This window comes from Halichoerus grypus, chromosome 13 (genome assembly GCF_964656455.1).
Source record: "Halichoerus grypus chromosome 13, mHalGry1.hap1.1, whole genome shotgun sequence".
NCBI classification, from domain to species: Eukaryota; Metazoa; Chordata; class Mammalia; order Carnivora; family Phocidae; genus Halichoerus; species Halichoerus grypus.
Window position 1 is genome coordinate 87,572,084 of NC_135724.1, and position 15,964 is coordinate 87,588,047.

General features: G+C 36.7%; 1 protein-coding gene and 1 non-coding gene across 9 annotated transcripts in view; both read right to left on the reverse strand.

The window, feature by feature from the left end:
• Positions 1-2,262: 2,262 nt before the first annotated feature.
• IFT81 (intraflagellar transport 81) overlaps positions 2,263-15,964 on the reverse strand; it is a 181,983-nt gene continuing 168,281 nt past the window's right edge. For 7 of the 8 annotated variants that reach the window (XM_078061006.1, XM_078061007.1, XM_078061010.1 and 4 more), the window contains 5 exons: positions 14,755-14,841; positions 13,420-13,491; positions 13,250-13,335; positions 8,637-8,682; positions 2,263-2,983 (listed from right to left, as the gene is read on the reverse strand). In XM_078061006.1, the coding sequence (XP_077917132.1) occupies positions 2,801-2,983; positions 8,637-8,682; positions 13,250-13,335; positions 13,420-13,491; positions 14,755-14,841 (474 nt within the window). In that variant the 3' untranslated portion in view covers positions 2,263-2,800. The remainder of the gene's footprint in view (positions 2,984-8,636; positions 8,683-13,249; positions 13,336-13,419; positions 13,492-14,754; positions 14,842-15,964) is intronic. The other variant, XM_078061008.1, reaches the window with a different exon arrangement.
• TRNAQ-CUG (transfer RNA glutamine (anticodon CUG)) lies at positions 3,901-3,973 on the reverse strand. Its single transcript has one exon. It is a non-coding gene; the product is annotated as a tRNA-Gln (tRNA).

Below are 15,964 nucleotides of genomic sequence, written 5' to 3' on the forward strand. Positions count from 1 at the left end.
GGTTTCTTTTACTATTGCTGCCTATTGAACTAAAGCAAAATGATAGAAAGTATTAATCTAAAGAAGAAAGTTAAGTGTTCTGTAATTTCCTGAAATCTGGTTTGATTTCCACAAGCCTCTGAACAATGTTCTAAGACCCTTCTGGTACACTCTCTGGACCAGAAAAATACATGATCTTGGATTTAGATGTTAATAGACTCATAACAGAAAGGACATTATCCTATTATAAGATTGTTCTTAAAGGACAACCCTTAGAGTTGGATTATTTCCTGAACTAATATAGAAAGCAAGATAAGCAGCAGCCTTTTGAAATTTACAGTTTATACAGTCAGTCACATCCAACAGTTGGCAACACCGAGTCCTAGGAGGAGCAAATCCATGAACGCAAAAGCAGATCTCACAGGCTACATTTTTCTTCTTTATTTGGGCCATCATGTGGAAGACAGATTATTTTCCAAAATGATTAAGTACTCTCATCAATTAGCCAGCTAGAGTATCAATCCTGAAGGAAAAATGTAATAAAATAAGCTCTCCTGTAAGTGTCTGCTGTCAAAACTGTCAGAGTTAGTCAAAGCTTTTTAATGTTCCAATCAAATCACAAAATGAGTGGAAAGTCACTGCATAAAACCCATTAAGATGCATTACTAAATGTCCAATGTTACATAAAAACTATAAATAACTTTGTACTTTTAGGGTTTTTTTTTCAATTTGCTTTTCTTGAAGTAATAATGATGTTCTGCTTCAGTTAATAAAGTAATTCTGGAGCTGCCTAGTGTTTAATCCACATATTCCTTCTGTGTGGAATAAAGATGGCAAGCAATAATCAAATCAGAATTATAAGCATTCCTTGGAGTATCTGTCATTAACAATTTTTAAAATTAAGAGAAGAACACCAAGGATAGTTAGTGAAGGCTAAAAAAATTAATCACCAAGCTTAATAATCTTACAAACTGACTTTCCTTAGGGGAATAAAATGCTGTTTTGTTTCTGTGATGGATATCTAGTCTTCCTCAAATATTTGCAAAGGAATTCATACTCTGGCTAAAGGAACATCATTTGCCACTGGCTTAAAAATAACAAGCCAGTGGCCACCACTGAACAAATACATCTACCTCAATGTTCAAAAACTGATTTATTGAATTAAGAAAGGTTTGTTTCCCCACTGAAACACAGCCTTTCCTCGTTTGGTATCTGGTGGATCTAGCTGTTGATCTAAAGGCACAAATGAGAATTCTGGTAGCTGATACTTTCCCAAATAAGAGGATAAAGTAAGCTAAGGACCAGATTGAAACCACATAATAATATTAAAATGCTTCTTTTTTTTTCCTTGAAATTTATTAAAAGAAGTTTCTTTCCATACTTTCTTGGTAAGTTCTTCCTTGCTCTGATGGATCCCATCTTTTCTTGCAATAGCTCCTAGAGTTACCAAGGTTGGTAAGTTTATCTGATTACCAAGGAAAAAGCTTTCAAACAAAAAGTAAGAGTAGAACACACTTGGAAACAAAGAGATCCAAAGCCCTAATCAAGTTTGCATGTTTTGCACAGGGTAGAAATAACTTTCTTCATTGAAATGTGCTTTGCCTCTCACTGCCATCCCCAGGATAGCTACAGAGAACTAACCCAAGATGGACATGCTAATAATTTGAAATCTGAGTTTTCAAATCTAAAGGGAAGACATTTTTTTTTTAAGATTTATTTATTTATTTTAGAGAGAGAGAGAGAGAGAAAGCAAGAGCACAGCAGAGGGGCAGAGGGAGAGGGAGAGGAAGTCTCAAGAAGACTCTGCGCTGAGCATGGAGCGTGATGCGGGGCTTGATCTCAGGACCCTGAGATCATGACCTGAGCCAAAACCAAGAGTCAGACACTTAACCGACTGCGCCACCTAGGCACCCCTAAAGGAAGACATTTAAAAAAGTATAATGAAACTGAAATGGAGTAAAGGGTAGCATATGAATTTAGTATCTTTCTTTAAGGAAAAATCAAAGAAATCTTCAAGTACCCTGCCCAAATGAAGCAGAAATTAGAAGCACTTTGGACCCTTGAATTTCACTTGGAATCCTACTGTAGCTTTTTAGCATATGATAATTTCTATATTCTAGGACTACTTTTTTATATTTAAAACAAAAGTTCCCAAGACCTAAATACTATAATAGATTTTGGGTGAAAATAAGTAATAATCCTTAAATTTAATACAATACCATAAAACGAATAGTTAAAAAATAAAATTTGACACAGCTACATAATTAAAAAATAGTCATCATATGTGCACCAAGTTTTATTTGCCTTTAAATAATACAGACAGAACAAATACGTTATTCAAAATAGCAAATTTTCTTGAATTTTACAGAAGAAAGAGAAACTGAAGTGAAACTGTAGGAATTGCTGAACTTCAGATAAATGTTTCTTCAAAACAAGAGATATTAGTTCCTAAAAGATTCCTCAAAAGTTAAAAAAAGATTAAGAAGAACATTAAGCCATTGGGTTATTACATTTTTAAAAAACTACATGCTTCTTAATGGACATGTTTACATTTACAGAGAGTAAACTTAGCCACCTGTCTCATAAAACTCCTAAGACACCACTGATCTCTAAACTAAGCAAAACAATAAAAGCCGTTTTTCATATGAAAAAACTTTAAAACCTAAATCTACCTTAACATTATCTTCCAAGGAAACTTAATAGGAATGGTTAACCTGAAAGCAAAATGTTGTACAAAATCACTTTCCAGAAAAAAATACATTATGGGATTATGCTTACATCTAGTAGTATCAACTAAAACCCCAAACGATGGCACATGGATTCAAAGTACCAGCCTGTCCTCCCCGCCCTCCTGAATTACCTGACCCATGGGAGTTTGGCTTTGTTGTTTCAGAAAGCACTGTTTCTTACATTCCATCAACTGTTCGAAATCACGCCACATTTTTGCTTGTTTCATATTTGGACCATGACTTTCTCGTACAGCTTTTTGTTTTTCTCGGAGTTTCTACCATAAAAAAAAAAAATTAAGAATGATTAAATCTCAGTTGCAGGGATTTACTTCTATTGCTATCATCAGAGGAACATGGTCTGCTTTTTGTACATCTGATGAATAACAGTTAACTAAACCAGGTTCTTCTGAGATGTATGAAAACTAAGATGATAAAAGTTAATTAAATTGATGATAGATGTAGGAAGCTTGAAGTTAAAAAGAATAGAAAAATATAAAAGAAAGAGAGGGGAAAAAATAAAGGGAATCAGGAAAATGGAACAGTATCATGGTATGGAAAAAAGAATGCGGATTTTGGAAGTCAGAAGACTTTGGTTTCAAACTTGGCTTTGTCACTAGCTGTAAGTAAGACAATTTCTCTGGACCTCACTTCTCTCAATTGTCAATTAAGGCTAATAAAAGGGGATAATTATAAAATCATCTGCCTTATAAGATGATGATGATGATTATTATTTTTAAAGATTTTATTTATTTATTTGAGAGAGAGAATGTGAATGAGAGAGTTAGAGCATGAGCAGGGGTATAGGGCAGAGAGAGAAGCAGATTCGCTGCTGAGCACGGAGCCCGACTCAGGGCTTGATCCCAGGACCCTGGGATCATGACCTGAGCTGAAGGCAGTTGCTTAATCGACTGAGCTACCCAGGCATCCCATAAGATTATTTTTTCACATGACATAATAGGTCTGGAAATACTTGATAAACTATCATTTGTTATATATTATTATTATTAAATATTATATTCTTTCCTGAATCTGTGTGTGCTCTATGTGTGCCCAAATAAATCAAATTGTATGCATATATTCCTCAGGAAGAAGGTTTTGTGATATTTTTAAAAGTACACTATTGAATAAGCCATATCCTTATCAGAACTGTTTTTATTTTTGTTTATTTTTATTTATTTTTAAGTAGGCTCCATGCCCAGTGTGGGGCTTGAACTCACAACCCTGAGATTCAGAGTCTCATGCTCTACCAACTAAGTCAGCCAGGTGCCCCCAGAATTGTTTTTGTTACTAATAGCCTATATGATTCCATCTGTCAAAACTGTTCTACTCATAGACTCTAAAATTATAAACAGGAATAAGAAAATGTTTCAATAAATTGTAAAAGTATACTTTGGTTCTGTATTAGGGCAAATTCAGAAAGGGTGACTGAAAGGAGGCATAGCTGAAAGCCAGAGATAATGAGAGGAAGGAAGGAAGGAAGAGGGAAAGGAAGGAAGGCAGGTAGGCAGAGGAAAACAGAGATGATGACAGTGCACACATCAGGAAACACAGTGTGACAGAAATGTACCCAGTGACACTGTGAGTGTGAGAAATCACCAAGGACAGAAAAATAAGCAAAGACATGGAAACAGGTAACACAGAAACGTCCCCATCCTTTCCTCTATTGTATACAGCTGATCTAATAGTTGATCTAAGGACACAAATGAGAAGGCTCGTCATTGGTACTTGCCCAAATAAGAGGCTAAACTAAGCTGAGGACTGGATTCAAAACACTTTACTGAAGACTGCCCTCCCCAGCTATGGCTAATGAAAGCAAAATTAACAGCAAATAGCAACAGGAAACAAAGCAGAATTAAGAAAATAGAATTTAGGGGTGCCTGGGTGGCTCAGTCAGTTAAGTGTTTGCCTTCAGCCCAGGTCATGATCCCAGGGTCCTAGTGATCCTGGGGTCCTAGGATCGAGCCCCCGTGTAGGGCTCCCTGCTCAGTGAGGAGTCTGCTTCTGTCCCTCCACCCTGCTTGTGCTTGCGCTCTCTCTCTCTCTCAAAAAAATAAATAAAATCTTAAACAAAAAGAAAATAGAATTTAAATATAACTAGCAAATTTTTGACACAATACCTGGAAAGCAAATATATCTATTTAAGTCTATGTTACAAAAAAAAAAAAAGAGAGAGAGAGAGAGAGAGACAGAGAGAGAGAGAGAGAGGCAAACCAAGAAACAGACTCTGAACTGTAGAGAACAAACTGATGGTTACCAGAAGGGAGGTGGGTGGGAGGATGGGCTGAATAGTCGATGTGATGGGGATGGAGGAGGGCACTTGTGATGAGCACCGGGTGTTGTATGGCAGTGTTGAATCACTATATTGTCCATCTGAAACTAATATTACACTGTATGTTAACTAACTGGAATTTAAGTAAAAACTTAAAACAACTAAATTATCTCACAAATATTTTTATCCTCATGAATTAAAACAAAAGTAGTAAGTCAGATCAAGAATTTTAAGAGTTCTTAGAATGATTTTAAGATTAAGGTATTACTTAACTATACATTTTCTTATATTATTGGAATAATTTCCTTGTCAAAAATCCTAACAACCTATAAGTTATTTAAAGAAACCGAAGACAGTATATGGGCACTGTGTCAGAAATATTAAATTTAATGTGCTTCATAACCATGTGTGTTTGAAGCCTTTAACTTTATGAATACAACTGCCTTAGTATATAATTTATTTTTAATGTTACTGTCACTTGATATAGATTTATTTTGTTGATAGTTGTACAGGAATACTTGTCACAGATTTCATTGTTCTTTAAAGGGGAGGTGGTATAGTGGGGGTGAGGGGAGTTATAACTTCCAGTACAGCATTCCACAGTACTTGATAAGGCAAATTCTAGTATATGGTAGTGTGAGTTGTAGCACTACAGGATGGTTTAATTCCAGAAATCCGCTTGGCCTGAGGAGGGCTGTGGATGTCCAGTCTATGCCTGTTTGGAAGGCTTAGGCTATTATCACTTTTAAAGGTTTGGTGTTTTCCTTAAAAATTTAGATCTACTCTATCTCACTGATACGTGGAATTTAAGAAACAAAACAGAGGATCACAGGGGAAGAGAGGAAAAATAAGAGGAAACCAGAGATGGAGACAAATCATGAGAGACTCCTAATCATAGGAAACAAACTGAGGGTTGCTGGAGGGGAGGGGGGTAGGGGGATGGGGTAACTGGATGATGGACATTAAGGAGGGTACGTGATGTAATGAGCACTGGGTGTTATATAAGACTGATGAATGAATCACTGACGTCCACTCTGAAACCAATAATTTAAAAAAATGAAAAAAAAAGAAAGAGCATCTGGAAAGAAAAAAAAAAATTTAGATCTACCCTAGCAAGGAGAGGATTGAGGAACTTTGTTTCTTAAATGATAGAGACTGACAATTGGGGGATGAGCTCATCCACGGCTCCTTTTGCTGAAATATACTTGTCAGACAGCTGCTACCACTTTTTGCAAAGATCCTGCAATATAAACACCACACTGGAAGGGGAAAGAATAATCTTTATTCAGATTTAGCAATTACATTTGGGTCTTTGAAAGGATTCAGGTTTGATAAATATTTCTCTATACAAAGCATCCATCCACATACTTTTCAAAACAAAAGAAATAGAGGAATGTTTTTCATATGAAAAAATATATTACCTAACATATGAAATGTTTGGATGAAAGCTAGTTATTGACAATCATACTAAATCCTAAAACCTCAAAATCTCTAGTGAATGTTTACAACTTGATTCAAATATATGCTTTCAAACATGAAATTATTTTTTTTTCCTTTTGAGTATGGCATGTCATTCCATAAATGGAAGAAGGTGCACAGAACTCACAATTTCTCTGATAGAATGGAGGAATCAGCTTTAAGGTTTCCTTTCATTTTTTTTTTTTAAGATTTCTTTCATTTGTTTATTTATTTATTTATTTGAGAGAGAGTGAGGGAGAGAGAGCACAAGCCAGGGGAGAGGCGGAGGGAGGGGGAGAAGCAGACTCCCTGCTGAGCAGGGAGCCTGATGAGGGACTCGATCCCAGGACCCTGGGACATGACCTGAGCTGAAGGCAGACGCTTAACTGACTGGTCATGAGTTTAATTATTGAGGTTGGGTGACGGTTACACATGAATTCATTACATTATTTCCTCTACTTTTTATATAGGCTTGAAATTTTCCATAATAAATGTCTTTATACGTTTTTTAGTTTTTAAGTCTTTTTCAAAAGACTTTACAAAAGTCTATTTAATAATTATGCCATTGTTGGGCACCTGGGTGGCCCAGTCGGTTAAGCGTCTGCCTTTGGCTCAGGTCATGATCCCAGGGTCCTGGGATCGAGTCCCTCAGCAGGGAGTCTGCTTCTCCCTCTCCTTCTGACTCTCCCCCCTGCTCATGCTCTCTCGCTCACTCTCTCAAATAAATAAATAAAATCTTTGAAAAAAAATAATCATGCCACTGTTTTCCAAACCATTTTTTCCCTGAAGTTTAACTTTAGAATATTACTTACAAGTTTATGGGAGCTAATCCAGCACTTATGTAAAAGCACAGATACACGTATGTTTTTAGTAATAATTCAAACTAGAAAATGTAAATAAAGGGGCGCCTGGATGGCACATTCGGTTGAGCAACTGACTCTTGGTCTTGGCTCAGGCTGTGATCTCAGGGTCGTGAGACTGAGCCCCACATCGGGCTCTGTATTCAGTGTGGAGTCTGTTTTAAGACTCTTTCTCCCTCTCCCTCTGCCCCTCCCCCACAAAAATAAATAAATAAATCTTTAAAAAAAACAGGAGGAATGCCTGGGTGGCTTAGTTGGTTGGGTGTCCAACTCTTGATTTCGGCTCAGGTCATGATCTCAGGGTCATGAGATTAAGCCCCACATTGGGCTCCGTGCTGAATGTGGAGCCTGCTTAAGATTCTCTCTCTCTCCCTCTCCCTCTGTCCCTCCTTCCCCACTTGCACTCTTTCTCTCTCGAAAAAAAAATTAAGGGGCGCCTGGGTGGCTCAGTCGTTAAGCGTCTGCCTTCGGCTCAGGTCATGATCCCAGGGTCCTGGGACCGAGCCCCACATCAGGCTCCCTGCTCGGGAGGAAGCCTGCTTCTCCCTCTGCCACTCCCCCTGCTTGTGTTCCCTCTCTCGCTGTGTCTCTCTCTTCAAATAAATAAATAAAATCTTTAAAAAAAAAATTAAAAGAAAATGTAAATAAGGACACTGGTCCTGAGTTGTTGATAAATACAGATTAAAAAAAAAAAGATAAAGATAGAGCTGGTGTCTTTAAAATGACTGTCAAAAAGTGTTGCTTTATGAAGCCAATTAAAATAATCTAATGAATTGGGTAACTTAAGCCCCGATGGTCAAGGTCTTTACTATCTACCACCTCTTCTACTAGGAGTGGCTCAGAGAACTGAGAAAATAAGACGTAATCACATATTCCTGCTTTCATAAGACTGGCAGGGAAGGAGCTGAATATGACAAGGAAGGTTTTTGGATTATTTGTGTTAAATGAATCAGTGTTTGTAAAGGGCATGGAACAGTGTCTGGATCACAGTAATGAGCTTTGTGTTTATTAAATAAATAAATTTATACTCATCTCATAAAGAGATACCTGAGAATTATCTGAAACTTGATTCATTACATGTGGCAGTTTTGTTTCTTATCCAGAACCTTCTCATCAACTCTTTGTTAAATAAAACTAGATTTTTCTCTAAAAATCCACATGCCTTCACTTTTGTATACACACACAAATTCCTAAAGAGTCTTCATCTTTGCAAGAGTTTAAGAAAGATCCAATTTCCCTTTGAAAACTGTACTATAACCTTTAAAAAGAATGACAATGTCAAAACCATGTACTGAAAGCCTGAATTAGATACACTTAAAAAAATAAATAATACATTCTTACCTTTCCAAGGTTTTCCTGTTCAGCAATGTTTTTTGTATACTGCTCCCTAGGGGATCAACGTAACGATTTAGTTTCAATTTACTTCAATTGATTTCATCATACAACTAAATTATAAATTAACTTATCAATCTAAATATATTAGGCAATATAGATAGTTTAGAGTATTGGAATCAGAATGAAAACCATTACACTCTCTTTCCCCATCATTAGGCAGTTCTTCTAGTAAATACTGCATAAGAAATTAAGAGAATTAAAATGTTAAGTAGTATTTCTGGTTAATTTACACTTAAAACAATGGTAACGCATTTTTGCTTAAGCTACACTTTATTATTTTGTTATTTTTTTAAGTTTTAATTTATTTAATTAATCTCTACACCCAATGTGGGGCTCAAACCACAACCCAGAGATCAAGAGTCACATGCTTTTCCGAGTAAGCCAGCCAGGCACCCTAGTCACACTTCATTTTTGAAGAGGTTTGTAGAAAGAAGGAAGCATACACATTTTAAATACACATTAAGTAACATCTAACCCTGCAATTTTACTTCTAGAAAGTTGTCCTGCAGAAAAACACTCATAACTTAAGATAAATGTAAAGACTATTTACTTCACCCTTGCTTATAACAGTGAAAATCTGCAAACAAACTAGATGTCAATAGATGGGGAAATATTTAAATAAATTATGGTACATATATTCAAAGGAATAATACAGAGTTGTAAAAAAGAGGGGGTAGATCTATAAATACTGAAATAGAATTTTAGATATGTATAATAAAGAGAAAAACTGTATATGTAGTTAAACCTGATTTTTGTATACATACACACATAAAATCTTCCCATGCATTTGCACACACACACACACACACACACACACACTAGCAAATGCATGGGAAAAGAATATGGAGTAATTATACACCAAAATATTTTTATTTATTTTTATTTTTAAAAAATATTTTATTTATTTATTTGAGAGAGAGAGAGAGTGCAAGCAGGGGTAGGAGCAGAGGGAGAGGGACAAGTAGACTCTGTGCTGAGCCTGGCGCCTGACGTGGGGCTCAATCTCACAACCCTGAGATCATGACCTGAGCCAAAATCAAGAGTCGGACGCTCAACCGACTGAGCCACCCAGGTGCCCCTACACCAAAATATTAACAATAGGCATTTCTGAGGCATGGCAATGTGTTGGGCAACATTCAGTTTTTGGTTATTATACTTCATAATGGTTATTATTGTTTTTATAAGCATTTCCTTTGTAAACTAAAAAATCCTGTAATTTTCAAGTAAAAATAATACAAATAACATTGTATTGTGTTTTTAAACAAAAGTATAATTATACATATATATATTAAGATTTTTCAATTATTTTAAGTAATAAACGTGGGGCTTGAACCTACAACCCCAAGATCAAGGCTTGCACACTCTATCAACTGAGCCAGCCAGGTGCCCCAAAAGTATAATTATATTGTAATACTTCATAAGACAAAAAATGATATTTAAAGTGTTAAGGACAAAGATCGAAGGATGAGGAAAAAGGAACCAATGACAAAGAAGATAAAAGAGGCTTCAGACCTCACCTTTAGACAGAAAAAGACGGTGTTTCTGTGTAACGCTACATTGTAGTAAGAAGTTAAACAACACAAAACTGGAAATCTAAGAAATCATAAACCACAAAGAATTTCTACCAGCTTAAATGAAGGAAGATCATGCAAAAAGGGGAGGTAAACACAACTAGACTGGAGAGAATGGGAATCAAAAGTACTCATGGTCCTTGGGGCGCCTGAGTGGTTGTCAGTTAAGCACCCACAAGGGGCTGGGCACTCAGCGGGGAGTCTGCTAAAGACTTTCTCTCCCTCTCCGTCTGCCCCTCCCCTGATCCCTCTTTCTCTCTCTCTCAAATAAATAAATCTTAAAAAAAAAAGTACTCAAAGTCCTTACAGAGCTGGATTGAAGGCAGAATTTGGACATAGAAATGAGGGTAGAAGGGAATAAACACAATCTTGATGAACCTTTATTTTGACCTTAAAATTTATGAGACACTAAGTCAAACTGTTTACCTCCAGCTCTGCAGTGAAAAATAGCTAGGAGAATATAAATGATATATTCCTTAAAAAGAACTTATTGATATAGTTCGGATAGCTTTATTTACTTACTTAGAGGGGGAGAGGGAGAGAAAGAATCTTAAGCAGGCTCCATGTGGAACCTGATGCAGGGCTCGATCTCACAACCCTGGAATCATGACCTGAGCCAAAATCAAGGGTCGGCAGCTTAAATGACTGAGCCACCCATGAGCCCCAAGTTTGGCTAGCTTTAAATAATTCATTTATTACCCTAGGATTGAGAAACGTCCAAACTATTTTAGAATTTCCATTTATATTTAATCAAGAAATCAAAGGCTCATGCTCTTTTACCATACAACACTAATATGTAATTTTTTAATTTATTTGATGAATTTATTCAAGAAATAATTATGGAGCACCTGTTATGTACCAAGCATGCCCTGGGGTTTCAGGAAGAAAACAAGACAGAATCTTTTTTCTCCAGGAGCTCATACTATATAATTTCCAAAACACTGCTACATGCATTATATTTAACTTGATCTTTGGTGGTATAAATTTTCCTCCTTATTTGTAGATGAGGAAATGATTTGCCCAAGGTTACAAAACTCAGAACTGGAAAAACCAGGTTAGAAAGAAATTTTATGAGTCCCTCTTTAGTACTTCAAAATAAAACATCTGCCTCTTTAAATAAAATTAAAATTTGCAGACAATCTTTCAAAACCATGCTAATTCCTCAGACCTTTGGTTTTACTCGGAAGTATCATGAAAGTAGAAAATGGAATAACAATAAAAACATTGTGTCTATAATAATAATAACATTTTAAACATGTATCAATGAATTTAGAGTACAGTTAACTCCATTTTATTCATAATATTCTTATGTCCCACTCTAGCCAGGGAAAAGTATTTTTTCTATAGGAAAATAAAGGAATGGTAAAGGTTTATGATGATTTTCAAAATGATGAAGAAGAATATCTGGCCTGAAAACCAATAGTTCAGAGGCAATATTTCCTTCTTTACTATTTATATTGTAACTTTGGAAGAAATGGAACTTAATTTCTAAAACTTTTGTTTTTCAAGCATAAAAGTAACTTCTCACATTTGTAAAATATTACCACTGACCATATAGATTTATTTGAGCAAAGGTTATATTCAATGAAAGCATGTGAGTAAGTACATTTAATATGTGTAATTTGTCAGAGTATTAGAAGAAATATTGTTCTATTTATAGGACATGTTCAGTCTGGCTTGCATTCCATTGCATTATATATTTAAAAAATTAGATTCTGCAACATTCCATTTATTAGATTTCCTTTTTGTAACATTAATGTAAATGCCACTAAAAATCTCAAGTGCAATCTAGAATAAATGTGAATCCTTATTTTGAGTTCTTACTGGATGGTAAAAGTGAAACATCTGAATTGTGGTAAGGGGCAAAGAAAGCTTATCTTGTTCAATTACTGCATTTTGTCACAGCTAGCAATTCAGCCATAAGTGCATTTTTTTCCAGGCAGCCTTTGATTTATTACAGTATGCTGCAAGCTTGGATTACCAAAAAAATCATCATGTAAGGACTAGTGGTATTTACACACCCTTCCTTGAAGGCTGGCACAATGCAAACACACAGCGTCTAGCTGAAATACACTCACGCACTACACAATGAGCAGGCAGATGACTAGAGTCCAGGCCATGTGGGACTTTAAAAATAGACCAATCTTAGTGCTTATAAAAAAGGAACCATGAAATTATATGTATTCCTGGGGAGGGGAGAATGGGAAGTTACTGTTTAATGATTACAAGAGTTCTGTTTGGAGTGATGAAAAAGGGTTGGTATTATATACTAGTGATCACCGCACAATATTGTAAATGTAATCAATGCAACTGAATTATACCCTTAAAACTGGTAAAAATGGCAAATTTTATGTTATATGGTTTTTTTGCCATGATAAAAAAAAAAGTAAGCAAGCCAGCAAGAAAATTGTGTGTTTTCCTACTTAGTTAGTTAGTAGGGCTGGACTATCTGGAAGATGTTTAACAAGATTTAATCCTAAATAATATCTTAGTATCTGCTTATTTAAGTACTCCCAATCTTAGTAATTTAGTAATTCCATCTTGTTTATAAAACTTCTATAAGTGACAGCCATAAAATAGAATGAAATCTTGCCATTTGCAACAACATAGATGGAGATGGAGACAAATACCTTATGATTTCACTCATATGTGGAATTTAAGAAACAAAATAAATGAACAAAGCGGGGGGGGGGGGAAGAGAGACAAACCAAGAAAGACTCTTAACTATAGAGAACACATTGATGGTCACCAGAGGGAAAGTAGGTGGGGGGATGGGTGAAATAGGTAATGGGGATTAAGAGTATATCTATCATGATGAGCACTGAGTAATGTGTAAGACTGTTGAATCACTATATTGTATACCTGAAACTAATAGAACACTGTATGTTAACTATTCTGGAATTTAAATAAAAAATTTAGTAAAAAAAAGAAAACTTCTATAGGTGAAAACATTAAGTAACTCAATACAGAAACAACAAAATTACTTGCCTAATTGCCTTTCTTTTTTCTTGTTGATCAGAAGAGACATATGCCTTCATCTCATCGGTAGCTCGACGAAGTTGTATTTCTAGGTTCTAAGTGGAAAGACCAAGTTTTAGGTTAAGTCCTTGATACAGAAAAATCTCAGAAAGGTTTTTGATCCATTTTCTTTGTTTTACCTTGATCATACAATTTGTGTAATGGTATCTACTCTCTTCTTGAAGACATTCTTCACGTAGTCCCCTGACTTCCTACAATATATAATTTTAAATGGGCAACATTACTGAAAGAATAATAATCAAATACAGAGAGGATGACTTTTTTTTTTTTTTTTTTTTTTAAAGATTTTATTTATTTATTTGAGAGAGAGAATGAGAGACAGAGAGCACGAGAGCGAAGAGGGTCAGAGGGAGAAGCAGACCCCCCGCTGAGCAGGGAGCCCGATGTGGGACTCGATCCAGGGACTCCAGGATCATGACCTGAGCCGAAGGCAGTCGCTTAACCAACTGAGCCACCCAGGCGCCCCAAGAGAGGATGACTTTAAATGTACAACAAAATACCATCAGCGTAATTTCTTCTTTTGTAATTACAATTTTGTTTACCATAATGGACTAGGTTGCAATCTTTTCTAGAGACTACTCATATCACTCTAAAACCTACAGGTTTAGTTATTCACTTATTAAGTACCTATTGTGTGCCCAACTCTGTGCTAGGTGCTGAGGACACAGCAGTGAACAAGACTACAGATTCCTGCTCTCATTCAAGTAGAGGAAACAGACATAAGCAAGGAGACAGGTAATGAAGGTAGTTTCAGATAGGAATAAGTACTATGAAGAAGAGTCAGCAGTAGAATGTGATAGGGTAACCAAATGGGCAACATTAGATAGGGTGATCAGAGAAGACCTCTAGGAGGAGGTAACATTTAGGCTGAGACCTGATGATGAAAAGGGGAGATCAAGGCAAAGAGCTGGAGGCAGAGCGTCCCAGAGAGAGAAGAGCACAAGCAAAAGCTATGAGGTGAAAACAAGCTTGGCCTGTTTGATGTGCAAGAAGGCAGCCAGTGTGGCTGCGGCCTTGCGAATGAGGAGCAGAGCACCTGGACATGAAGTTCAGGAGGCAGGTGAGCCTTGCAGACCATAGTCTGGAAGTTAGATTTTAAGTGCAATGGGAAGACAGTGGAGGGTGGCCTAAGTTTTCTACAGGTTTCTTTGGCTCTCTATGGAGAAAAAAAAAAAAAAAACCTCAGGAAGGTGAGGGTAGAGGTGGGAGACCAGGTCTGAGTTACTGTGGGAGTCGAGCAGATGCACGATGAGGGCGTGGACTTTGGTGGTTGTGGTACAGATGGAGAATTCAGTGTGTACGCATCAAGTCTGAAGAAATAAAGATCTCTGGAGCTTAGGAGAGCGGCTCAGGGGATGAGGGTAAAGATTTGGGAATCTTTTGTTGTCGGTGTAATGAAAACATGCATGCACAGGCAGTTTCTGCTAAATTGCTAAAATAAACTATCTTCTTACCTGTTCTAATTTGGATCGATTGCTTTCGAGGCCTGCTGCACAGCTATCATACTGGGATTTCTTTTCATCACACTCCTGGGTTAGTTCCTAGTATGAAAGGATAAATGATTGAATAAGTGAAAAACAAAGGCCTAAAATGTGGCCCTGAAACAATGCATGCCCTTGTCAGTCTTGTAACTTAACTCTAAGCTTCTTGGCATACTTAAGAGTTATTTATACAACAATCAGACATTTGAGAATTATGACAGATGAAGGTACTGATAAAAATAATAGCTACCATGTATTGAGCTGTATGCTAGGCTCTTTATTAGGAGCTGGGGATACAACAGTGAGCAAAACAGCCAAAATCCTTTCCCTAAAGTGTGTTCAGACAAGTAAACAGCTATGATGGGCAAATATAAGTGTTATAGGAGAACGTAGGGCTCTCATAGGACCTAACCCAGGCTTGGAGATTGGCAGGGATAGAGAAACTGATATCTAAGTTGAGGGATGAAAGATTAGTACAATAGTTAGGGGGGAAGGTGAACAAGGGAGGAGAATGTTCAGGAAAAAAGAACACTACGTATGAAGGCTTGGGAGGCAGAGAGAAGAACAATAATTTAGGATGAACAAGTAGTTTATTATACTGGAGTATGTCTGGGAAGTGGGAGAAAACACTGAAGTCTTTGGCAGGGGCTTAGTCAGAAATATGGAAACCATGGTAGGGCCTCTGAGCTTTACACTTGTTAATAATTCAATCTCACCACAACCCTTTTAGTAGGTATTAATATCCTGACACCACGCTGGGAGAAAGTTCATGGAGGCCAAGTATCTTGCCAAAGATTATACTGCTGAAAAGGGGTGTCAGAATTTGAATTCAGGCTGTTTGAGTAGTTTCAAACTTTGTTCTAATGTAATATTTTGGATTAGATAACTTGAAAATCTTCTATAAATACTAAGAAATGTTAAAAATATCTGCAAATGCTTGATAAGGTGGAGCAAACATCTTTTCAAAGCCAGAGCTGAAATGAACTTCTCAAGGAAGTAAGAGGAATTACCAGGGCCAGAAACAAAGGATGACACCCTGAGCCTACCCTTGGTGAAGGAAGCTGGGAGCAGTCAATCTTGGTAACGGAGGGATTCTAATATTCAGGCAGGGCAGAAGACAGAGTGGAAAGTCAGAACCGAGAGCCCCACAGAATCCAAGCTCTTTTTCAGCCTGGGTGTAAAG